The sequence below is a fragment of the Eulemur rufifrons genome, chromosome 28 (genome assembly GCF_041146395.1).
Source record: "Eulemur rufifrons isolate Redbay chromosome 28, OSU_ERuf_1, whole genome shotgun sequence".
Taxonomy (NCBI): Eukaryota; Metazoa; Chordata; class Mammalia; order Primates; family Lemuridae; genus Eulemur; species Eulemur rufifrons.
In genome coordinates this window covers 15,130,427-15,158,212 of record NC_091010.1, presented here as the reverse complement: position 1 = coordinate 15,158,212, position 27,786 = coordinate 15,130,427, and the positions used below count along the sequence as shown (strand labels likewise).

At 37.7% G+C, this 27,786-nt stretch overlaps 1 protein-coding gene across 16 annotated transcripts in view; it reads right to left on the bottom strand.

Annotated features, from left to right (window-relative positions):
* The window catches only part of KAT6B (lysine acetyltransferase 6B), a 185,374-nt gene that overhangs the window by 55,293 nt on the left and 102,295 nt on the right, over window positions 1-27,786 (bottom strand). For 14 of the 16 annotated variants that reach the window (XM_069460952.1, XM_069460949.1, XM_069460951.1 and 11 more), the window contains 2 exons: window positions 8,949-9,057; window positions 111-226 (listed from right to left, as the gene is read on the bottom strand). In XM_069460952.1, the coding sequence (XP_069317053.1) occupies window positions 111-226; window positions 8,949-9,057 (225 nt within the window). The remainder of the gene's footprint in view (window positions 1-110; window positions 227-8,948; window positions 9,058-27,786) is intronic. The other 2 variants (XM_069460962.1, XM_069460963.1) reach the window with 1 other exon arrangement.

Below are 27,786 nucleotides of genomic sequence, written 5' to 3'. Positions count from 1 at the left end.
TGTATTTAAAACTTTAAAAAGAAAATAGCAACGTTCTATAAAAAAGAAAAATCTCAGCACTGAAAAATTAACAATTTACCTGGAGATGGACTATTGAGAGCCATACTTACTGCATTTTTGCCTTGGATTCTACATGCACTGCATGTCTTGCATTCGATGCACTGCCACCTTAAGGCCTTTACATTTGTTGTTAATTCAGGACAAAATTTCAAACAGGATGGGTGTCCTATGAGAATAAAAAGCAAATTGCTTGATGGGAGGGGTGCCTTAGATATTTTTAAAACTCCCATTCCTAATATTTAATAGATAGCTGATGGTGTTAGCCAATGAACCTTAGGAAGCTGAAAACACAAACAGATCAGAGAATATGAATTATGGATTTCCCTTTCTGTGTTTTTTTTCCCTGCCTTCTTTCCCTGTGTGAAATAGAATGACTGTACAAATGTTCTACCCTAAGAGAACTTTGGAAATTTCTACCAACTCCAATCGTAAGCCTTTGAGAATCTGATGATAACCCATGCTTAGATGGTGTTCTCACTCCTGTACTCACTCTGTTAACTCTTGTACTTGCCACCTTTATCAACCACCATCTACCCAGTGTTCTGGTTTGCTGGACGCGGTGGGGGGGGGAGATAGGGTGCCAAAGTTCAAACAATTCCTGCTCTCTGTGCATGATGAAATCATAATACTTAAAACGGGCTGCTTAACAGAATACAACTACAAATGCCCCACCCCGCAATCCAATAGTACACAAAGAACAGTCCATTGCTGGAATAGACAATAAATATCCCATTGCCATCTGGCCTCTGGGTCCCGGAGTTTAAATTCTGGAAGTAGGAGCAGAAACAGTGAATTTGAGAGAGAGTTAAGAAGTTGAAAGATCCAGGTCAAATGGAATATGCCAAGAAACTCACTCAGCAGGTTTCCCCCATTTTTCCAAGTGTTGAGCTTTTCCACACTGTTTTGGGCACACTTTTTACCTAGCAGTGTTCCACACACCACTACTGCTTACTTCACAGAGGGAAACTGGAGACCCTGAGGGGCAATGCCATTCAAAGGAGCCAGCCAGGAGCCAATGAGTAATAGATTCCCTGCAAGGTGTGGGGAGAGTGAGCCTAGACTCTTAGGAGGGCAGTACAGTTTAAAGTCGAATGGTTTTTTATCACATAAACCCAAAGAGATCTCCAAACTTGATTTTATTTTTCTAAATCTGGTCTTTAAATAGTAAGAACATTAGTAAATCCCATGTGAAAGAACTTATAACCAAGCTGCAAAAGAAACCTGAGGGGTAATAAAAAAAGCAGATTCTGCAATTTCAAAACTGTTTTATAATTTCCTGACTTTGGCAGGCTCATTGTTTAAATATGTATTTTGGGTTGCTGCCAAAAAGGTCCTCCTCCCTAAAGCTTAACAGGTGCTTCATAAAATTCCACCCACCAGGAGATTTGGCTTTTTGAAGTAAAAACATTCAAAATCAATCATCAATACCGTTAATAAAAGCACACTATTCCTGAGTTAAAAAAAAAAAATTTAAACATCTGTATTTAAGATGTCGTGAAAATAAAATGTTGTCATAGGATTACGGCCTCGGGCAGGAGAGACATCCAGGGAGATGTATTTAACCTAGACACCATTATTTTACAAGGACCTCTCTCATCCAAATGAATGTAAGGAATAAGTTTAAATATATAAAAATGGTATCAATCACCTCTTTCTGCTCAGGAACAGCAAACAAAGACAGCTTGCTTGTCGACTTTAAGAAGTATACCCTGAAGGGGGAGGGGAGAGGTCTACTTTGATCAGAGTCCCCCTACCTTTGCCCCCTAATATAGTGAGGGGGGCAAAAATTCAACTTTTAAAGAACAGCAATTTAAATTCCACCCTTAAAATGGGTCCCATCAGCTTAAAAGTATACCATTTACTTCTTTTTCCCCCTTTTTTATTGCTTCCTGTAAGTCATACATCACTGGCACATATGACCTCAATTTAATGCACTGAATTTTTCTCTACATTAAAATCTGCTTTTGTGCCTTGCAGCTTAACATTCAGTAACTAAGGTAATTCACATATTACAGCTTAATATTTATTCGCACAGATATGAAAGACAGACTTTTTAATAATTATACATTTTGAAAATTAATGGATTTCAGTCATTTTCAATCAAGGGCAAGGGGCATTCTTCCTCTTAATGCTTTCTCTCACTTTAAGCAATATTATATCTCAACTACTACTATTTAAGCTACCCTAACAAATTCCAAAATCTTCAGCCTATCTTTCCTTTAGGCAGTAATCTTACCTTTATTTAGCTCAAGAGAATTGGCCATAGATCCCTTCCAGCTCTAAATTTCTATGATTCTGTAAAGGATGCTGAGGGATGAAGAAACATTTCCATTTTATTTTCTTATGGCCAACTTTAAAATAACACAAAAGACTGTGACTGAGTCTTGATATACTACTACAGGGGCCATAGTAATTAGATAAAGGAATACAATGCTACTGATAACGGAATTCCTTACCTCTCGTTTAGTCATTCCATAAACTAAGCAATTTCCTCTAAAATTCTTACTTTCTCTGCTGACACCACTCATGGTGGTTTTGTGTCTTTCTGGAGTTTGTTTTACTACTGTGGTTTGTAATTTATCAGATTTGAGAGCCATAATATGTATTCATTCACTCATTCACCCTTACATAAACACATATTAAGTACTTGTAGCTTATAATAGTTTTATCTAGTAAAACCAAAGGAATACTATTTAAAATTAAACAAGTTCCAATGCAACCACATATCAGCAGAAATTATTTTTGGAGGAAGTACTGTGGGAAGAAAGAAAAGGTGGGGGAGGGCTATAGTGGACAGAATGATAGCTCCAAGATGTCTGTGCCCTAATTCCCACAATCATAACCTCTGAATATATTACTTGACATGGCAAAAGGAACTTTATAGATGAGACTAAGGGTACAGACCTTGAGATGGGGAAATTATCCCAGGTTACCTGAGTGGGTTTGATCTAATCACACAAGTCCTTAAAAGCAACCAAGCCTTTTCCAGCTTGGTTAGAGAGATGAGATGGGAAGAGGAAGAGGAGAGGTTCACATAATGGGAGGGATTCCACCTGCTGCTGCAGGTGGTGAGGATGGACGAAGGGGGCTGCAAGCCACAGTGGGTGGCCTCTAGAAGCCCAGAGGACCTTCAACTGACAGCAAGACAATGGGGATCTCAGTCCTACAAACACAAGGAACTGAATTCCTGTCAACAACCCAAATGAGCATGGATATGGATCCCCTCTGCCCAGGGTCTCCAGAGAGGAGCCCAGCCTTGAAAATCTGGTGAGACCCATGTTGGACTTTTGACCTACAAGATAACAAATGTGTTGTTTTAAACCACTAAATTTGTGGTAATTTACTCCAGCAGCAACGGAAAATTAATAAAGACTCAGACACTGAGCACCTAGACTGGCTATGTAACTATCCATCTGTCCTTCCTTCACGAGCACTGGAGATACAGTGAGCAAAAGGACAGACATGGTTCCCACCCTTTCAGAGCATATAGTCTACCAGGAAAGACAAACATTAAACAAGAAGTAGCATTAATGCCTGACAATGGGGTGACTTAGGGAAAAACCTAGCAGGAGGTTAAAGAAAGGCCTCCCTAAAGAATAGACCTAAAAGATGAGTGGGAGTAGATGGCACCAGATGAGGGGCAGAGAAGGGGAAGATGGCATGTGCAGAGGGAGAGAAGAACATGATATATCCAAGGAGAGAAGCTGTTCAATATAACTAATGTGCAGACTATGAAGGGAACAGTGATGTAGGATACGGTTGACAGGAGCCCAGAACAGAAGAGTTTTGGGGCTATATTAAAGAATTTGGATTTTTCTTAAAAGTAACTGGTAACCACTGAAAAATCCTGTGATCAGATTTATAATTTAAAAAGGTAACTCAGGCTACAGTATTGAAAATGGATTGGGAGAAAGAGTCAAGCTTAGCAGATCTGGGTGGAGTGTGCACATATTTAAGATGTTGGATATATATTAGGATTTAGAATCAATGTATTTTTGGTGACTCCTTGGTGTGAGAGAATAGGACAGAGGATGGCTCCAAATTTTTGGTTTGTGTAACTGAACAAGTGGCCAGCCGATGGTGTACCATTTGCCAAAACGGGAAATCCTTGAAGAGGAGCAAGATGTTGTTTGTTTGCTGGGATTTCTGTTGTGATTATTATTGTGGCTGTTTGTGGGTGGAGGGAGCAGTGCAAGGTTGATGAGCTGTTCTGGGTATCAACTTCAAGGTGCCTATGGAGTGGACAAGTAGAAAAGTTCTACAGGTGCTTGTTCCTAAGGGCCTGGAGAAGCTGAGGCAAAGTAAGGGCCAACGACCGAAGGCTGAAGAAACATTTAGAGGATGGAGAGAGGACAAGGAGTGACGGAGTGAAAACACAGAGAATATGGTGTCATAGAAGCCAAAGGAAGAGAACATTTCAAGAAAAAAGATTCTCAACGAGGTCAAATATGGCTGAGAGGAGTATTTGGAGTGGGTTGAAAGACATTGATTAGATTTTGATAAAGACTGAAAAGTGATCCTTAGATTTTGATAAATAGAGATCACTATTAAACTTGATAAGCACAATTTTAGTGAAATAACATCCCTTTGGAAGGTCAGACCTGCTTTGGGCTTTTTAGGAGATGCAGCTCACCTTCTCCCTCCTCTTTCTACCTATTCCTCTTTGGATCCTATCTTTAGAAAGGTCTCCTTTCCAAACTAATGATTCAATCTGTGTCTAGTCAGTGTGAAACAGGATGACTAACCAACCAATCCCTGGGGTAACCTTCTGGAAATTAGTGAACTTTTTTTATATACCCATGTATCCATATACTGCCCTTGCTGGGCCCCTCTAGGAACAGATGGCATGCAAGCTTTGTTCAGGGTTAATACACAAATAAATACAAACCCAAGGAAGACTTCAGGTCTCCTGAGGGCACACTGATATTCTACCCCACAGCTCTCACTCCCTTTACTGTACAAAAGGGATTTTTCTCACTCTCCCAGCTGGATCACAGAAGCCTTTCTTCTGTCTCCCGTTTCAATGAGCTTCCACTTAGAATGATGCTGTAATTTTGAACTGTACACTTATCTTAGATTTGCTAATTTGAAAACACACATGCATACAACTCATCTGTAAGTAAAATTTAACCACCCAGCAATCTGAGCAGCAGACACAAAATTTCATTTGGTATAATATCTAATACTTATGTGAAGCTAATTAAAGATAATTTGGTCTTAATGAGGCAAAGAGAATATAACAGTGTTAATTTCAAAGTAGGCTGATCCATGAAAGTCAAGTAAAATCACTTCCTAGTCCCAACATTTCCACAGACCTGAAGACTATGTGATGATGATTCCCACATTCACATTAGTGGTTAGAATAATCCTTCACATTTGTCTAATGTTTTATAGTTCATCTTCATATCATTATCTCATTGTACCCTCACAATAGCCATGTGGATGCAGGATGCAGACATCATCCTCCACATGCACAGATCAGGAAAACTGCAGTTACACAGCCAGCAAGCACTGGGAAAGAACTGGAACGCTGGGTTGGAGACACCACATTTGCAGCTTCTTGCACCATGCACCTCACTTCACATTTGTACTACATATAAACTTGAATATTGTATAATTTTTTTTTTAAAAAAAGAACTTTTAGCAGGGGGAAAAAACAGTTAAAGAAAGTACTGCCCATTTGAAAGCACTGAACCATCTTAATAACTGAGAAATTACTAATTGGCTTTTCTTTATGATGTAAGCAGAAGGAAACATTTATTACTCATGTCTATGAAATCTAAGCAGAGTCTAAATGTGACATCATACAAATGGTACTTCCGATAGAGACGGCTAAAAAGCATCGCACACATCTGGGAAACACATTTAAGACTGATCCTCCTTATAGGCTGCCATCTATATTTCCTTTTTCTGGTTTTATGCTGCTATGGCTATTTTTTCACATAAACATCTTATGTTAGGGATCCCTTTGATCATTATGAACAGTCTCGATTCAATCCCAGAATCAATGGACTCTTCTAAGTGTGAGAAAGCAGCCATTTCCATAAGGTCAACTAGGGGTACCAACCAATCTGTAATTCTCAACCAATCTGTAATTCCCACTTGAGATGCTGGATTGAACTGTAACAATGGGCTTTCCCAGCATTTCAGAGGGCGGTGTTGAGGCATGCTGGTCTTTTTTCCTTATCATTACCAACGTGTCACAACAGAGCATTAAAACTACAAGAAACCCCAAACTCCCTAAAATGAACATTTTATTTTGACCCTTAAATTTAAAGAGCAACAATCAACAAAGTCCACTCTTCTGATGTACCAGATGAAGTAAATGTCTACAAAGCATTTCCCTGAGTTAGGGACAATAGTTTTTTTGACTAAAGTAGACAAATCCAGGCTGGCACGGCACACTCAAAGGAAGATTAAGTGAACCTCCCCACTTGAGCCGGATCCCGTTGCAGAGTCCAGAGAAGCACTCTGAGGCATCCTCTATCCTGAACAAAGAGACATGATGGCCCCAGGGCTTGAATTTCTGCCATGACCCATACCTTGGCTCCAAAGCCTCTGGCTCTCTCTACTTGAAGACTGGCATGCAAAATGACCCCAGCTACATAAACCCTTTAGACAGTATCCTTAAGCCATTCTTCTCTGTTCGTTAGAAGAGAAAACAGAGGGTCTGTTTGAAATAAGAAAACAGCACTACACCTACACACCCCTAGCTTGATTCTGAAAAAGTGTGAACAAAAAAGTAAGACTTTCAGGGAAAGAAATTTTCAGTGACCTCAAATATAAAGCAGATCAACCTCCTCTTTGGCAGGTCTTCAATCTGGGAAAGACAAAGGGAGATTGATTACATCAGAAAATCTAGGATCTACCTGTTTAGAATTACGCCTTTATACCCTATGAAGGAGGCCTTGAAGTTACGATCTAGAAGATAATGATCTCGAACTCCTTATCAACTCAAGTGTATCACCAGAGGTAAGGAAATATATGAAGGGAACTTTTCTTCCCGCATATAAGTACGTCTTTAATCTGTCTAGGCGCCCAGACAAATAGATACTAGAGAAATCAAACAGTGAAGGGTGTTTTTAAAGTACCACCTTAAAAACCACAAAGGGTAAACCATAGACAAGTGAACACCACTAAATTGATCAGGCAGTTACATAAAAGAATAATTCATTCAGAATGAGCCTCGTGAGAAAACCCAAAGATAACGACAGAGTCAGAACTGATGAGTGAGGCACTACCTCACCAGCATAAAACAGGGATATTGTAAGGTTGAAATGTATTAAACTGAACATACAGATAATGTTTCCGTGCCCTTTTGTCACTATCCATGATACTATGGCCAGGTAAAAGAATTTTAATGAATCTGTAAAGCCCATCAAAAAGACTGTCGGAATACATTTTTCAAGCAGGGTTTGAAATGTCTTATTTCCAAGGCTCTCCCTCATAGTCAGGGCCTGAAATCTGTGGAACCACAGAGGGCCTATCAAGTTAAACCTTCATAGGAGGAGCAAGAATCACTGCACAACACTGTCATTCCTCAGTATGAAACATTTCCTCTATCCAACCATCAAGCAGCTGCCATAAGTGGTGAGATTTTAAATTACTTGCAGCAATCAAGGACAACGATATCAAACATGACAAACCATAACAGTGGCTGACATTTATAGTACACTTACCATAGTTCTTGTAGACCCTGTGCTAGGGCTATTCACTTGTGCCCCCATGTTTAATTCCCATAAAACCCAAGAGGAAGGTGCTACCATTATTCCAATCTTCTAATGGGAAAACAGGCTTGAAATGGTTAAGTAAGTAACTCAAGGTTAAGCTAGGGCTGGTTCTTGAGTCTGCTCTTAACTACTGTAGTTTATAACTTCCTAAACAAGAGTAAGCTATGGTGGTTTGCAGGTTTGTTGTTTTTTTCAAGATTACTATAACTAGAGAAATATTCAGTCATGAATTTTAAAATAAGACTTTTGGGGGGAAAGTTTCAGTAGTCTGGGAGAAAAAAAATTTAAAGATTAATACAAAAAGATTAATTTTAAAAAATCTAATAACTACCACTCAATCTGTTGATAAGTATATATGTATGTATCTGTGTGTGTGCGTGTGTGTGTACGTGTATCACGTGGAGGACCAGTTAGTAAAACAAATTAATGTAAGCATAGTTTGTCTTTACGTTTCCATTATAGAACCGGAGGTAAAAATGGTCTTAAAATCTTACACTGAGAAAAAGGGAGAGGTGATAGCTACCTTGAAAGCATTTTGGATATTGCAATTTGCCAACAGTCCCTACCCAACAATTCCCTGATTTGAAGGAATCACCTTCTCTACAGACCACCCTTTTCCTATCTTAATCCACGCAATTTGAATTTCTTCCATGCCTGATGATTTCTTGAGTCTGTCATTACAGTTTCCAGAACATTGTCCCTTTCATTCAGCGTCATACAGAGCTGGGTTGCAATATTACATTTCACCAGTAGGCGTCAGGAGCTGAAACACTATAGGCTCCAACTCAAATCTCTTGAGACTTCAGGTTATAAAAAACAAGGGAGTAATTCCAATTGTATTCAGCCTGAAAGCATAGAATTCTCTACACTGAATTTACCTACAATGTAGAAGCCTCCACGCTGAATTACAAATGCCGGTATAAAATGAAAGCTTAACCATAGATATTCATAGTACTATATAAACATATAATATCTATATGTTGGTGCTAATATACTCATACTTTTCCCCTTCTTCCTTCCCTTTTCTCTTAAAATTTAAAAGCTATGCTATTACCACATAATTGCCTTAAAATAACAAATGTAGTTTTGATAGAAAGATAAATAGCATGAAGTTATGATAATGGGATGTCACTGTACAACACAAAAAACACAACTTACCACTACTGCCACAATCTGCACAAGAGAGGAGTTCTTCTGGCTTCTTTTCACGGTTTGATTCTTTAGTCCCCAAACAGAAGCTACATATTGGAATGGGATCAGCACGGGGCTACGACAAAATCAAAATTAAAAATGTTACTACTTTTCTATTTCAAAATTAAAAACATTAAAATTAATAGCTTCTTCCATGTTTCTTTAACAAAGAAAAACTGCTAAATAAGGTACTCAAATGAACATTTTCTGCTAATAAAAAAATCTCTTACATTATTTGATACTAAAGTATTACCTGTTAAAGTGTAGTACATAAGACTCAAAAGTAATTTCTATTAAATAATGAAATCTAAGACTTTATATATTATATAGCTTTCCTGAAATGAACATTACTAAGGATTCATTTGAAATGCCAATTGTTCCCATAATCTGTATGTCTATAATAAATTGACTTATCTATTCAGCATTATAGTTCATGAATATCATCTAGTTAAGTCAGACTGTTTAAACTTTATCAAATGTTGTAATGCAGGTTACTCTAATTCACCATTTAAGTACTTGACATAAAACATTAATATGCTTTTAGGTGACATAATAAAAGAATTAGAATAAGCAAGAACTAAAATTCTGTGAGATCATTTGAGAAGATCAAAAGATCACTAATAAGGCTTTTCTGGCACCAAAGTCTTCAAAAGTAAACCACATCATACCAAACAAAGAAGATAAACCTTCAATCTCTGACATTCTCACTTTATAAAAGCAACAACAAAACATTTGTCTAGCCCTGTAGCACCCTTTAACTCTCACTATGGAAATTGCTTTTAACAATGTATAAATCTACATATATTTTAGTGTCCCCATTGTTATTTACTACTATCAGCGATGCTCGTATTTCCATCCATATGAATAGTTGACTGTGCCTACAGATCTGGTCACATTATTTTGAACAGCCAAAACTGTATGAAAACTAAAATTTTATTGCATATTCCAAGCCTTCACACATGTTGTCTGCTAGCCATCTGAATGTTGCTATGATGTCTTTATATTTGAATCTCATGAATCAAAAATTCAGGGCAAAAAAACCCAACGTAATCACAAATGTTTTTAAATGCAAATTAAAAACAAGATTTTTGCTAGGTCTAGCTCTCTAAATATACATCGGCGTAGGATAAACTTCATTTGTTCAGCCACTCTTTCACAAATGCCTAATACATTGCCTGGTGCACAGTAGGCACTCAAAATGTATTTGCTAACTGAATAAATGAAGGAAACATACCCTAGTTTTAAAAAAAAAATCAACTTCATCTCTAAGACAACATTTCAAATGGTTATAATGATCTAACAAATGTCTTGGTTCCCTGTGACAACATGTCATCAAAAACAAAAGCTCATCTCATGACCCAGCATTTGCAAAATTGTTTAATATGACTGTTAATTTCATTTTACAACATGAGCATTCATTATCTTGCCCTTACTTTCAGCTTAATTTGTTCTTTTAATATGCACAGGCTTTACTTTCTGAGGTAGCTATGCAAATGTGTTTTTGTAGCCCCAGTTAAAAAGCAGAGTATAAAACATTCTGTACTAGAAAAACCGAAAAAGACAAGCTACTACAAATTGGTCACTGACTCCAGCCACAGTTTTTTAAAATGCCAGATAATCAGCACTGCATAATTATGGATCCATAGTTATTACTTGCAACTGCTCGACTGCAGTACCTTGGGAACACTTTTGTTCCTTTAAATAGCAATTAAAAGAACAATCTGGTTTTAAAGTGACAACATTCCCCTGATAGATTCTAGCTAAAACCCAGTCCTCATACTAATGGGATTCCTGCTTTCATTTGATATAATAATGTTCAAGCCATTGCTGCCATCCTTGCAGTGATAAATAATTTACAGAATGTCACATATCATTCATGCAATGAAACAAATCCAAATCTCCAATCCCATTTTTCTTTCCCAGATGAATTTTTAGCGGTGAGAGACATGGCCATCAGCCAGCATTCATGCTCATTTTTCGTTTTTAACTAAAGGTAACACAAAGGACAAAGGTTGCTAGTAGTTCATGGCCAGAAAGAATGATGTCCCATACTCCGCCCAGTAATAGAAAGCATAGATGCTATCACTTCACGCTACATTCAAGTGAACCCCACTATGCTGATGTATGCTCACAACCATTTATTTTAAGGATAACTATCTCACAATACTCTATAAAACCACTGCATTATACAGAAATGTCTGCCCTGCTGAATTATTGATAATTCAAAGCACTTTTTGCTAACCTCAGTGTAGCCAAGTCTAATTAACTTTAAAAAATTGTCATTTGTACAAAATGAAACTTTTACAGTAACGAATGTAAATGGGTCACATAATTATTATGACTCACTATTTTCAATCAGACTACATATAATCTGTTTTAAAAAATAATTCCTTGTAACAAAGCAAAATGGATTGCAGTCAGAAAGAGGTCTGAGTAAATGGCAAGTTGATTCTACATAAGTCCATTACAGACAAGTCATATTTAAGAGGTTTGAAAACGGAACCAAAAATCTCCAAATTCTTAATTCCTTTCTTTGAATTTTTACACAGGCACCTAACCTGTTGATCACATTTTCTCATCAATATGCCTGAGTATTTTAAACTAATCCCCAAAATAAACACTCATGGATCAGTCTAAATATGAAAATGGCCAGCAAGCTCTGCTCTGGAAGTACTTCCTCACCATCTCCCATGCAGCGGCCCTACAGCAGCTGCTAAGCTAGAGGCAGCTCCTACACTATCTCATTTAATCATCTTAATGATCTTGCTAGGTATGAGTATTATCCCATTTTAGGGAAGAAATTGAGGGATCTGAAAAGTTTGGTAACTTTTCTGAAGTTGCGTAAGTTCAAGTTTAGAGCTGGACTCAAACACAAGTCTGTCTTCACTAGAGCCCGTTTCTCACTTTTGCTATCTCCCCTCTATTCCTCAGAACAATAAATGTTTAAAAATTATCTTTCCATCAGTGGCAATAACTCATTACTAATGTGCTCATTATCTCTTCCATTCCTTATCTCTTCTCCCATGACCAATGGCATGTTTTAAAACACTATTAAGAAGGCAACCACTAATGTGTAATAGATTATTTACCAGTTACAATGGGGGCAAGGTACCTTTACCATGAAGAAGTCTGGTAGACACTTCCTCCTTAACCAGTGTGTGACAAACTGACATCATGTACCTCCCAAGTGCTATTCCGAAGGACTCAGCACTGCCTATACAGTATTCTGGCCGGAAATATTTACCCTGAGTCCAATCATAAGGGAACAATCAAGCAAATCCAAATTGAGGGACATTCTTTAAAAAAAAAAAAAAAAAACTTGCCTGGACTCTTCAAAAAATGTCAGTGTCGTATAAGACCCAAAAAAGGGCAGAACCAATTTAGGTACCTAAAGTGGCATGAAAACTAAATATAATTTATGACCCTTGGTTGGATTCTGTATTTAAAAAAAATACCTAACACTATAAAGGGCATTATTGGGATAATTAGGGGAATATGCACTCAATATTAGACAACAGATAAACTAGATACTAAGTTTGAGTGAATATAATTGTGATTATGTAGGAGAATGTCTTTGTTCTTAGAGGATATGTGCTGAAATATTTAGGAGTAAAGTGCCATGATGTCTGTACCTTACTCTCAAATGATTCAGAAAAAAACAAAAACAAACAAACAAAAAAAACCCAAGTGTGTTTGTATGTGAGTGTGCGGAGAGGGAGATAGAAAGCAAATGCGGCAAAATGTTAACAATTGGTGAATCTATGTAAAGGGCATATGGGTATTCATTAGATTATTCTTTCCATTTTTGTGCACGTTTACAACTTTTCCAAACGAAAAGTTTGAGAAAAAGAAGATCTGGGCTGAATTATTATACATAGTCAGCCCTCCATATCTGTGGGTTCTACATCCGCGGATTCAACCAACTGTGAATAGAAAATATTCAGGCAAAAAAATGGATATTGCATCTGTTTTGAACATATACAGGCTTTTTTTCCTTCTCATCATTCCCTAAACAAGACAGTATAACAACTATTTACATAGCATTTACATTGTATAAGTTATTACAAGTGATCTAGAAATGATTTAAGTATACAGGAGGATATGCATAGGTTATATGCAAATATTGCACTATTTTATAAAAGGGACTTGAGCATCTGTGGATTTTGGTATCCGTGGGGGGTCCTGGAACCAGTCCCTTATAGATACCAACGGATGACTGTAGTTGGATTATAAGCATTTATAAAACAAAGTATCTCAATCCAATTACTGACTCAGAGGAAATACAGAGGACAGAGGAACATGTTAATCTGTAGAGCAGGGAGATGCTAGTGCCAAAACTCTAGAGAACAAATGGCCCAGTTTCTTCAACAAATAAATTAAAAGGGAGACAGAGTAAATGAGAGAGCAAAAAATAGATATAGAAAAACCAACAGATTAAGAGACATTTAAAAGGCATATCAGCCAATCACCATGTGTGGACCGCATCTTGATCATGATTCAGAATAGAAAGCAAAACAAAACAAAATATAATGACCTACTGGAGGAACTTGGGCTACTTAGCCTTCAAGGGACTGTGTGGAGGGGACAAGTTGGGTGTCTTCATCCAGGTGAAAGGGTTAGATTTGTTCTTGTGGCTCCACAGTACAAAACTTGGACCAATAGGGGTTATAGTAGAGAGATTTTTCCAACAGAGCTATCCAGCAATAGAATGGATTTATCTTTTCTTTCCTGCTGTTCTTATTTTTTTGAGACAGAGTCTCACTCTGTTGCCCAGGCTAGAGTGAGTGCCGTGGCGTCAGCCTAGCTCACAGCAACCTTGAACTCCTGAGCTCAAGGGATCCTCCTGCCTCAGCCTCCCGAGTAGCTGGGACTACAGGCATGCACCATCATGCCCGGCTAATTTTTTCTATATATATTTTTAGCTGTCCATATAATTTCTTTCTATTTTTAGTAGAGATGGGGTCTCGCTCTTGCTCAGGCTGGTCTCGAACTCCTGAGCTCAAACGATCCGCCCACCTCGGCCTCCCAGAGTGCTAGGATTATAGGCGTGAGCCACCGCGCCCGGCTGTTATTTTTTAAACTGTGGTAAAATATGTGTAAAATTTACCATTTTAATAAATTTTAAGTGGACACTTCAGCGACATTAAATACACTCATAATATTGTACAACCATCACTACCATCCATCTTTAGAACTCAATTTGCAAAACTGAAACTCTGTATCCATGAAACAATAACTCCCCGATCCTCCTTCCCCAGCCCCTGGCAACCACCATTCTTTCTGTCTCTAGGTTTGACTACTCCAGCTACCTTAAATAAGTGGAATCATATAGTATTTGTGGAATGGATTATTCTCAAGGCAATGAGAGTCCCCTGTAATCCGAAGAAGAGACCATGAAGAGGCTGCTAGGCCCCATAGGGACGGTGGAGACACAAAGTCGTCTTGCACAAGTTGGGGATCTGGGGCTCTTCAAAGGTTCTTTCCACATCAAATATTTTAATGGTTCTATGGTTGGATAATCTCTAAGGCCTTTCCCAGTTCTGATTTTTTATTGATTCTAACACGCTTAAAAAGACTTTTTAAGAGTCTTCAGGACCTTGAATCTCAAAACAAAAATAGCCTTTTCTAAGGAAACATTCTTTAAATCCAGGATAATGCACTTCTGAGAAGCTTTATTTCAGTTTATGGTTACTTCTGTTTCTGCTCTGAAGGAAAAAACATGTTTGTTTGTCTTGTTAGTCTAAATAACTGGACAAAAAGAAATGAAAGCTCATGCACTAGACTAGAGCCAGGAGTATCCAGGCTCACATCCTCTTCCTGACAATGACACAAAAAGAGGTTTTGTAGGCCATTTCCCTGGTCTGCCTTTACCATGATCAGGGATACAGCCCTCTTTCCATAATCCTCTATAGATCTAACCTCTTCAGTCATCTATGCTTTTCATGAAATTGCTTTTAAAACGTACCATTTTAATAACCTCAAATGTTAAAAACTAAACCAGCATTTTTCATTCATATGTCCATACTTACATCATCGAAAAGACCTGGATTTAAATTCTGCTCTTTGAGCCTCAGGTTTCCTCATCTGTAAAAGAGCACGATAGCATCTCTACTGTCTAGATCTAGGGTGGCTAAAGTTCAAATGTGACTGAGTGTGGAAAGTACTTTGTAAACTATAATGTTTTACTCAAATATTGTTAGATTATTGCAAAATTCACTTTGGCTAAAAAACCAAAAGCAAACAAACAACTTCAAGTCCTTAATAAACATCAGCGCAAATGAATTGTTTTGGAGTTTAGAATTACTCTATAAGAGACTTTGATTTTCTGAGCCCCTGTGATGAATATTAATCTTAGAGGATTATTTTTAAAGAATGAATGAGTCAGGGAATATAGGAATGCGGTAGAAAATGACTCAAGAGGCCTGTAACAATTTATTAATAATAAGAGGAAAAAAAGAAAAAAAGATGTCAGAGGAAGAAAAGCATAAGCAAATATAAATCTTAATGAATAATATCACAAAAATGAACAAACATAAATATAAATCCTCAACCCTCAAGTATCAAAGAGTTCATCATTGGGGAATCTGTACTTCAACTCAGACAACTGAATTCAGAAACTCCAAAACAAGCTGTGTGAAAGGGCTGTTTTAAAACTCTTCTGTATCTCTTTGACTTGTACCCCTTTGTCATACTGTGCTGAAATTTGAAGTTTAGGTAATGCTTTACTGTTGACCAAAATGCTTTTCTCAAGTGCCTGACTTGTGCCAAATATAAACCCTGTGAGATAAAGCCCAGAGCTCCTTCTGTCTCCGTTGTCCAGGTGAGTTAAATGTCTCCCTACAGTCACGTGGCTATGAAGATGGAGGAACCCCAGCCTGCTGATGCCGAGCCCTTCACTCTTTTTGCTTTCCTCTGGTTTGTCCCTCGTTTCATCCGGAGCTTGATTTAGACATCACCTAATTAGAAGGGCTGTCGCTGACCACCCTCTCTTAAGCTGTATTCCACCAGCACCCCTCTGGATACTCCATACCTTTATTTTTCTTCATAGCACTCATCACCATCTGCAATACTATCTATCATTTCTTTGTCTATTTTGTGTCCCTTAAACCATAAGCTCCATCATGAGGCCAGAGACTTTGTTCATTGCTGCAACCCCAGCCTCAGGGTACATTGACTGAATAAATGAATGAACAAATGAACAAACTGCTTTCAGGCTGGGAACTGGTTTCTCCAGTTCACAGGTCCCAAAATACTGACTACTGTCCTCTATTTTCCTGTATATCCTTAATGACTACAAACATGACATATATAATAAAGCAACCATCAAAGGCAAGGTGGGTTCCATCACTGTCTAATCTGAAGGCTTCTTTTTTTTTTTTTCTACTCTGACACACGTAATAAATGACATTTATATTTGCTATATATGTCCCTGGACATAATCTGACAAGATTAGACCAAAATTTAAAAATCATCTGGGAGGAAAATTATCTCCCCAGTATTAACTATTAGGGACTGCTCAGTAATAGTCACTATAGGTTGTATATAAGACAGGCTTGGGGCCATGACCAGGCGCCAGCATCTAGTTGTGGTGACACCCACCCCTTTCAAGAAAGAATATGAGTAAAGGAAAAGAAAAAGAAAAAGAAAGAAGCCAAGTAAGATGAATACACTGTAATGGGAGTATATTATAATAAGAACATAGACCTGTTCAGTCTGTTTTAAAAAGAAAATATTTTACAAACTTTGGTGCTTTATTACTGGTAATGAATTACTGTCCACAAACTTCACAACTGATAGCACTGTGACGACAGAGGTTGAAAACTGCTCCTCTTGTTTTTTGAGTAACATACTGATGTTTTTTGTTTTTGTTTTTGCCAGTTCAGCACTCTATTTGACACTTATCCAATAAAGAACTAGACTTTATTTCTTGCCACTTAACCCACTTATTCAACTGATGTCTGTCGGAACAGATCAAGCACTCTCCTAATTAGGATATAGACCCTGCACGCTCAGGATTTTCCCTTACGGCAATCTGCTTAAGATACGGTCTTCGGAAACACACTAACTCTAAAAGTAGGGATTTCCTGTGATGATCTAAATCGTTTTATTTTTTCAGAGCGTTCGTTCTCTTGCTCCAGCCGGCGTCTGCAGTCGCTGTGGTCAGTGCAGCCACTGCTCAGCAGGGAGGGTTGGTGCCCCTCCGCTTCCTCAGAACAGCCCCGGGTCTACTTCAGATCCTTCAGGGCAGAACAGAACTCTGTTTACGACATGCCTATCGCCATTTTCTCTACACTCATGTACCCTTTTGTTTTATTCCAAGGCTAGTCTTGCAATTCCATCATGAATTTGGACCTGAGTAGACGCTAAATAATATTTTCCAGAAGATAATTGGAGATATACTTACTGTAAGACTTTACACAGGCAACAATTTTACCATAATTTTACTCTTGCTATATAGATTTTTATTGTATCACCTCCCCTGCTCATTATACTTCTCTGTGGGTAATTGGTTCTGTGAGGGAGCATTATATCATTCCCTATTGGCTCTGTGGATTGAGTTTCTGCATTACTTTGGGCACAAGGATTTATTATTGTTAATGTATGGAGATCTTGAATGTGACTGCTGTATTTTACCTCCTTGTCAGAGTGATGAGAGTTCTCTGTATTTTAAGAGTGACAATCAGTAAGTAAAATCTAATAGAATAAAAATATTTAAAAGCATCCCTACATCTATCCATAAAATATTCTTTCTTCACTTAAAGAAATCATTTAGAAACAACAACAAAAAAAAATCAATGACCACATACTGAAAATTCTCACCATCAAAGGCTGACTCAGAAGTAAAAAATAATAAAAGCTTAGCCACAAACGAGTAAGAAGAAGAGAGGAGGAAAGACTAAGAACATCAGCCACAACAGTTATCAATTGTGTGCAGTTAATTGAAATGCTCACACTGTATCCTTAGTCTAGAACTTGTTCTAATTAGGCAGGTGTGCCATTTATAAGAGTGCTGATTAAGGAAAGTGATTCTATTGGAAGGAAACAAATCTAATCCTGCACACTGCGATTAACAATAGCATCTCATCTGTGGGGTGGTGGTTTGCCTTTAGATAAAGCTTACAAATTTTGAGGAAAAAAAAAGGACAATGAAACAATTAGTTGCCCCAGGGCCTTCAATTTCTTATCTGGACAGGGACTTGGCTTTTAAAATTTCATCTGAAATTCTCTCCTCCACTCCTGCCATTAGAAACTGCAGAAATTGCATTTATCTTCCTAAGAGGGATCAAAGTCTGATTCAACACAGCTGGAAATTTAACACATGGTTACAGGAAGTCTGTTTAGGATTTACAAACTATTCTCTTTGGCAAGCATGTCATAATATTAGCAATATAAACCCTACTCTACATTTAGAAAACTGGAATTTTAAAATCAACTCACATCCAAGAGTCACAAATCTTTAGGAGTTCCTTTTTTAAAAGAAAATTAACAAAGTGCCTCTCAAGTGATTCCCAGCCTCGGTGCTACAAGAACTTTGACCAAGGCAGGTCTAAACAACAAGGCCATCATTTTTTTAAGGATAAGAAAACTGATGGGGATGTAAATAGAAATCCTACCTTAAAGATGGCAAGAAAAACAAAAGAAATAGGAAAACTCGGGCACTAAATTTTGAGAAAAATGCAATGGGTGCTGCTGGTAGAAATTCTGTATTGTGATTCATCTACATAATTTGAGAATTTTTTGCAAGTAAAGCTATAAGAACCACAGAAATGCACAGATTAAAGGACAGGCATAACAACAACTTGTAAGAAAGGCAAGCAATGGCTGGTACTCAGTAGAGCTGCATATCAACTAGAGGCAGCTGGCTTCTGCGGTTGCCCCAAGGCATTCATTTTAATCTTGATATGGTGCCTACAACCCTGCCTAGGCCCAATGTGAACTGAACATAGACATTCTCATTACCAATCCTGCCAAGAGAAACCTGCACTAACTGCTCAGAGGAGACAAGACAACTCAATTGAATGTAATTAGATCTAAACATGAAAGGAGAATGAAGAGACGAGACAAGCTAGAAAAGTCACATTAGTCACTTCCTCAATAATATTATCACCACCACCCCCACAGTGCTCTACATTTACAGATTTACACGGTAGTTGCATATGCTATTCAGTAAGTTACTAATATTTACTCAGCACCCAAAGTATGCCAAGCAGGATATAAATGGTACTACAAGTGCTTGTCCTCACAGAACCAATAAAAGTGGCGTAATTCCATTACCACACTTAATTCTCGATTACCCTGTGGGCACACAAACCATCTGGTGTGCAGAATTTCCATGCCCTTGACTTTTTGCTTTTGTTTTCCTTTCTTTTAGACTACGTCCGACCCTTTCAATTACAGCATTCACAAGCAGTAGGAAAAGAGGATTGCTCAGGTGATGACTACCTAAGTGTCAAGAACTCTGACCTTGTTTTTTGGAATTAGTTCTGTGTAGCAGAAGACTCATCCCTAGACCTCTCGTGTGGTGGAGGTTCTAGACCTACTAATTCTTTAAGCCAGGCACCAACCTGGACACTTACATGAACATTGTCTCAGACGGACTCTGCTCCCTGGTGCTACAGCCTCACTGCAAACTGTGGAAACTGCACAAAATACAAGCCCCTCCTCCTTACGATTGCAAGCTACAGCAAGGCCAGGAAGAGAAAAGCCAGATGTGGTAGGATTTCCCCGCAGGGTGAGGATTTTTAAACTCAATTTCCTAAAACTTTACGAGTCTACAGAAGCCAACTAAGGGTAAACAGCAGGAAGAAGAAAGCTCATTATTTTTGTGAAATTGGTAAAATTTTGCATATTTTAAGTCAAAGGTTAACACACCGTGGGCTCTTTGAAGGAGACCCTAGTTTGGTTTATCTTAATTACACATAATATAGAACTATACACACTATAGACATTTGATAAATATTTGTTGAATATATGAATGGAACATTATTTCTCATACTTGGTACATTCTCATAATTTTCTAAATTACATTCTTTAGCATATAAACAGTAAATAAAAGTAAAAAGGACATGGTTATGAGGGTAAATATACACATTAAATGTCTGCCCATTTAGAACTTTCACATCTACCCACTTACATTTTTTTTTTCAATTGTGGTAAAATATAAATAACAATGAAATTTATCGGCCGGGCGCGGTGGCTCACGCCTGTAATCCTAGCACTCTGGGAGGCCGAGGTGGGCGGATCGTTTGAGCTCAGGAGTTCGAGACCAGCCTGAGCAAGAGCGAGACCCTATCTCTACTAAAAATAGAAAGAAATTATATGGACAGCTAAAAATATATATAGAAAAAATTAGCCGGGCATGGTGGTGCATGCCTGTAGTCCCAGCTACTCGGGAGGCTGAGACAGGAGGATTGCTTGAGCCCAGGAGTTTGAGGTTGCTGTGAGCTAGGCTGACGCCACGGCACTCACTCTAGCCTGGGCAACAGAGTGAGACTCTGTCTCAAAAAAAAAGAAATTTACCATTTTAACTATTTTTAGGCATATAGTTCAGTGGCACTAACTACATTCACATTGTTACACAACTAAGTTAAGGCATGTTTTAGATATACTGAAATGTATAGTTCAATCAGTTTTGAATAAATGCATACGCTAATATAATCCATACCCCTATCAAAATACAGACTCTGCCTCTTCCCAGTCAATCCTTTTCCCATTCCCTTCCCAAGCAACCACAAATCTGATTTATACCAACATAGTTTGATTAAGCCTGTTCTAGAACTTCATATAAATGGAATAAGACACTGTGAATTCTTTTGTGTAGGGCTTTTCACTCTCCACGATGTTTTTGAGATTCACGCATATTGTTTATATCATAATTCATTTATTTTTATTACTGAGTAGTACTTTATTAAAAACATACAAAAATGTATTTATTCTCTCTATGGTTGACTAGCATTTGTTTTCAGTTTAGGGCTAACATGAAAAAAACCACTATAAACATTCCTATACAGTATTTTGGGGGATATGCGTGTTCATTTATCTTGATTAAATGCCTAGGAGTGGAACTGCTGGGTCTTAAGGTAAGTATATGTTTATTGGAGAACCCTAGCTAGACTAAGAAAAGAAAAATGCAAATTACCAATATCAGGAAGGAGATATAAATACAGTTCATGGCCGGGCGCGGTGGCTCACGCCTGTAATCCTAGCTCTCTGGGAGGCCGAGGTGGGCGGATCGTTTGAGCTCAGGAGTTCGAGACCAGCCTGAGCAAGAGCGAGACCCCATCTCTACTAAAAAAATAGAAAGAAATTATATGGACAGCTAAAAATATATACAGAAAAAATTAGCCGGGCATGGTGGTGCATGCCTGTAGTCCCAGCTACTCAGGAGGCTGAGACAGGAGGATCGCTTGAGCCCAGGAGTTTGAGGTTGCTGTGAGCTAGGCTGACGCCACGGCACTCACTCTAGCCTGGGCAACAGAGTGAGACTCTGTCTCAAAAAAAATAAATAAATAAATAAATAAAAAAATAAATACAGTTCATGGAGACATTAAAATGACATTAAAATGGGAAATATGGTGAACAACTTTATGCCAACAAATTAGACAACTTATATGAAATGGACAACCTCACTGGCAGACCAAATTAACACAAGAAAAAACAGAAAATCTAAATAGCCCTAAAGAAAATGATTCATAATTTAAAACCTTCCTACAAAGAACTCCAGGTTCAGATGACTTTCCTGGTGAATCCTTTCAGAGATTTAAGAAGAATACAATACCAATTTTTCATGATCTATTTCAGAAAACAGATGAGGAGGAAATATTTCTCAATCAATTTTGAGGCCAGCATAATTCAAAATCAGATCAAGACATTACAAAAGAAAATTAAAAGATCAACCAATATCCCTCATGAATATATCCCCATTTTAAAGAGTTTTACTAAAAAACAAACCACCTTTACTAAGATATAATTACACTGAAGTATAATTTACATACAATAAAATATACCATCTTAAAGTTTGAACGAATGCATACATCCATGTAATCATCACAACACTTAAGATACAGAATCCTCTCATCACCCCCAAACGTTCCCTCAAGCCCCTCTGCACTCTCATCTGTTTGCAGACATAGGCAACCACTGATTTGCTTTCTGTAACTTCAGGAATTTTGCCTGTTATAGAATTTCATATATGAAATCATGCAGTATGTACTCTTTTATGACTTCCTTATGTGTGCATGCTTTTGAGATTCATCCACGTTGTTGCATGTGTGAATAGTTTATTCCTTTTAAATGCTACATTGCATCTCATTATATCAATATACCTAAATTTGTTTACCCATTCACCTGTTGATAGACATTTGAGCTCTTCACAATTTTGGGCTGTATGAATAAAACTAATACACCAAAGTCTTTCTGTATACATGTTTTCACTTGTCTTGGGTAAATACCTAGGAGTGGAATTGCTAAGCATAGGGTTAAGTGTATGTTTATTTTATAAGAAATAGTCAAAAGTGTTTTTCAAAGTGCTTGCACCATTCTACACTCTCAGTTGCACTTTGTCAGTCTTTTTAATTTTAGCCATTCTAGAAAGTTTGTAGTAGTGCCTCATTGTAATTTTAATTTGCTTATCCTTGGTGACGAATGATGTGCATGTTTTCATGTGCTTAGTGGCCATTCATATATCTTCTTTTTGCCCATCACAATAGTCACTGAGATATATTGCTAGACCCTCTTTCAGTGAAAAATCTGTTACATCCCACCTACTGAGAATACTATGGGAAGTCAGTTTTCAGCTGTCACTCCCTTTAGGGACTGCCCCAGTTGCAAAGAATCACAGCACTCAAGTACACATACAAGTGGTACAGGCCCACATTACTGAGTGATGCAGAAATATAAAGACGTGGTCATCTTGGCCCAACTCAGGACAATTCTGATGGCCCAGTCTAGCTCCAGAGATACCTGTGAAGTCAGCCAAAGCTGTTGCTGAGCTATATCCCTGGCTCAACATCTCCCTCTGCCTAATGCTGCATTGCTGCCCTCCCTCTCCCAAGAGCTGATACCAAAGGAACCTCTTAATAAATATCCCACACAGGAAACTTTACCTCAGTGTCTGCTTCCTGGGGAACACAATCTGTAACACTCATTTTTTATTTGGGTTGTTTTACTGAGTTGTAAGAATTTCTTATATGTGCTGGATAAAAGTCCTTTGTATGTATATAATACATAAGACATATGTATTGTGAATATTTTCTCCCAGTCTGTGGCTTATCTTTTCATTTTCCTAAGAATTTCTTTTGAAAAACATCATTTTGAATTTTGATGAAGTCCCATCTATCAATTTTTCTACTTTTTGTGTCCTAAGAAATCTTTGACTATCCCAAAGTTGCAAAGGTTTTACACCATATTTTCTTCTAGTTTTACAGTTTTTGTTTTTTATATTAAGTCTATGAATGATGTTTATTTTTATATATGAGGCGAGGTAAGGGTCAAGGTTCATTTTTCCCCTCATATGTATAACCAGTTAGTCCAGGACCACCTGTTGAGAAGATTTTCCTCTTCCCATTTAATTAGTCCCGCAATTTTGTTCTTCTTTTTCTTTTCTTTTTTTTGTAGCTACTGTAGATCCTTTACATTGCCATAAATTTGTTTATCAGCTTACTGATTTTTAGGAAAAATCTGCTGGAATCTTTACTGGGATTGTTTTGACTGTATAGATCAGTTTGGGAAGTACTGACATTGTAACATTATTGAGTCTTCCAATCCACGAACATGAACATTTCTCCATTTATTTAGGTCTTTAATTTCTTTCAACAATGCTCTATGGTTTTCAGGGTACATGCTTTGCCCATATTTTGTCCAAATTTATCACTATATTTTCATATTGTCTGATGCTATTATAAATGGTATTTCAGTTTCTGTATGTTCATTGCTACTGTATAGAAATACAATTATTGGGGTTTATTATATTGACCTTGTAGCCTATGAACTTGCTAAATTCTGTCTAGTTTTATTAACTTTCTTAAAGATTCCTTAGGATTTTCGACATAGATGATCCTGTGGTCTGAAACTAAAGACAGTATTAGTTAATCCTCTCAATCTGTAGGAGACAGATTATAATTAATATTAATACTCTAAGAGACAGTATCAGTTTTTCCTCTCAATCTTTTATTTCTTTTTCCTGTCTTATTGTACTGGCTAGGAACTCTAGTACAATGCTGAACAAAAATGATCAAAAATGATGAAAGGGGGACATTCTTGTCTTATTTTTTTTCTTTTTGGAGACATAGTCTTGCTCTGTCTCCCAATTCGAGTGTAGTGGCATGATCATAGCTCACTACAACCTCAAACTCCTGGGGCTCAAGGGATCCTTCTGCCTCAGCTTCTGGAATAGCTGGGACTACAGGCATGCACCACCTCACCTGGCTAATTTTTTCTATTTTTAGTAGAGACAGGGTCTCATTATTGTTCAAGCTGGTCTTGAACTCCTGACCTCAAGCAATCCTCCCGCCTCACCTCCCAGAATGCTAGGATTACAGACGTGAACCACCTCGCTCAGCCTCTTATAACTGACCTGAGGAAGAAAGTATTCAGTCTTTCATACAATAGCTATGTTTTTTTTTTAAGGTGCCTTTTATCAGGTTGATGAAAGCTCCTTCTATTGCTAGCTTGTTGAGAATTTTTGTCGTTAATGGATTTTTAGTTTTGTTGACTGTTTCTCTATATCTCACTGAGATGATCATGTATTTTCTTCATCTCAGAATATTAAACCAACTTTGCATTTCTGGATAAACCCTTTTCTAGATAAAACTCAAAGCCTATTATCCTTTTTATATATTTCTGGATTTGATTTGCTAATTTTTTTTGAAAAATTTTTATGTTTATGTTCATGAGGAATGTTCCATAGTTTCCTTTTCTTGCAACGTCTCTGATTAGAGTAATGCCAGTCTCATAAAATGAATTGGGATGTGTTGCCTCTTCTTCTATTTTCTGAAAGAATTTATCTAACATTTGTATCACTAAATGTTTTATAGATTTCACCTTTAAAGTTGTCTGTTGCCTGAGTCTGGAGTTCTCTTTGTTGCAAAGTTTTAAATAATGAACTAAATTTCTTTAATAGATATAGGACTATTCAGATTTTCGTGTGTGTGTATGTGTGTGCACACACCCACACACGCCAGTTGTGGTAATTTGGGCATTCAAAAAATTTTCCTATTTCATCTTAGTTGACCAATTTATTAGCGTAAACTTGCTCATAATATCGCCTTATTATCCTTATTATGTCTTCAATGATATTCCCTCTCCCATTCCTGGTATTGGTAGTGTCTTCCCCCCCTTTTTTATGGATTAGTCTAGAGATTTCTGAATTTTATTGCTGTTTTCAAAGGACCAGCTTTTGATTTCTCCTATTTACTTTTAATGTTCTTTATTTGCAGAAAATGTTGATTCTAATGCAGAAACCTGATCTGCTAACATATTTATCATTACCATTATTATTCTAATTCAATAGAGAGAACCCTGTGCCCATTCAGAGTGACTCCCCCTTTTCCTTGGCTGCAGATGGTCTGCTCATTAACCTTGGTACCACATGTACACCATTCCTGAGAGCTGGGGGCTAGGGGTGCACAAGTAACAGCTGGTGTTTTAGTAGAAAAATTTTATCAAGAATTGCCCTCTAGGCCGGGCGCGGTGGCTCACACCTGTAATCCTAGCACTCTGGGAGGCCGAGGTGGGCGGATCGTTTGAGCTCAGGAGTTCGAGACCAGCCTGAGCAAGAGCGAGACCCCCATCTCTACTAAAAATAGAAAGAAATTATATGGACAGCTAAAAAATATATATAGAAAAAATTATCTGGGCATGGTGGTGCATGCCTGTAGTCCCAACTACTTGGGAGGCTGAGACAGGAGGATCCTTTGAGCTCAGGAGTTTGAGGTTGCTGTGAGCTAGGCTGACGCCACGGCACTCACTCTAGCCCAGGCAACAGAGTGAGACTCTGTCTCCAAAAAAAAAAAAAAAAAAAAAATTGCTCTCTAGATAGTAGTTGTTAACCAGGTAGGAACATCAGAATCACCCATGGAGCTTTAAAAACAAATGCACGTGCCTAAGCCACACCCACAGATTTTGATTCAATAAACAGGTCTGGGATTGACTTGGGCATCTTAATTTTTTAAAAGCCTCAAGGAGGATTCTGATGGTACTCCAACTTGAGAAATCACAGTTCTGAATGGTTAGGACGCCGGGCAGCTTATCTTAATGAGAATCTAAGGAATGGGAGAGTAAATACAGAGCAGCAAGGCTACCAAGAATTTGTTTTTAGTAACAGTGGGTCTGAGGGCCCTAGAGACATAGATGAGTTTATGCTATATAAACATGTTGTAACAATGGGGGAAAAATATATAAGTGTATTTGTATTATTGTGTAATACATATGAGTACATATGGCTTACATCTCAATGTGAGGGCTAACTATTTTGATTTTAAAGTAATGCATATGCATGGTTTTTAAAAAAATTCCAAACAGCATGAAGACACTGAGAATGGAAAGTAAGTCTCCCTCCCCTGTCTAACCCCAGGACCCTCAAATCCCTTCTCCAAAAGTAGTTATTGTAACCAGGTTTGTTGAGACAGTTTCATTGCTAGTCCTAGCACACACAAACAAATAACACCTTAAAAAAAAAGTTGAGGCATACTATACCAGTCTCATCCTAATAGATACTGAGGTTGTTACTATTCTTTCGCTTCTATAAAAAAATGCACATATGTGCATTTGTATATGCAAATATACCTGTAGAATAAATTCCTGGAAGTGAAATTACTGGGTCACAGGACATGAGCATTTTTAACTGCAAGAGGTTGTACCACCCTATACTCCTAACATTTTATTAAATTTTTTTCCTTTGCCATCTTAGTTGTTTAAAATTGTACCATATTTCAACTTAAAACTTTTTTTTAAGTCAACTTTGTACAGACTCAAGGTCATATTTTAAGTCAAAAAGGAGTAATTCTCCTTATCCCCTAGTATGTGATAATACAAATAAAGCTGAGCCTCCACAACCATCCATAATTCATGGTTAATCAAAGACCAGTGTTCTCATACAAATCCTCACAACCTTTACATTGGAGGTGACAAATCAAACAGAGGTACAAGAAGCACTAGCCAAAGGACAGAGAGTAGCGAACAAACTCTGCTCTTATTCAATGACCTTTCAGGATCAGCACATTATGTGCAACATCTTCACACTAAAAAGATAATGAAAGCATGATTACAAGGGGATTGCAGTATGTCTACGTGTGTGTGTCTGTGTGCCGTGTGTTAAGAAAATAAAGGGTGTATAATAATTTTATTTGAGACCATGAGTTAAAGAGGAACATTCCATGTAAATTTGACAGATCACTGTAACTTACGAGGTCATGGAAATTTTTTATCAGCCCATAAAATTTCAGTATTCCTTTCCATATTCAGTGTCACAACAAAGAATAATCTAAAGACTCAAAGAATAATCAGGGAGCATAGACCCATATATAGAAATATAATATCAGTATTGTCAAGCATGGTTTTTCTTCCTTCTGCCTCACTCCCTCCCCTTGTCCCTTCCTTTTTCCAGTTTCCCTTCTTTCCAATTACCTGCCATATCTCTGTTTCAAGGGCCTGGCTCACATGGTACTCCTGGTAGTTTACTGCTGGCAGTCATCTCTAAATCATTACGATGATTCTGGGGATAGCTGGCAGTGGGGGGATGATGTAGACCAGCACTTCTCAAACTTTAATGTGTAAACAAAACACTTGGCGATCTTGTTAAAATGCA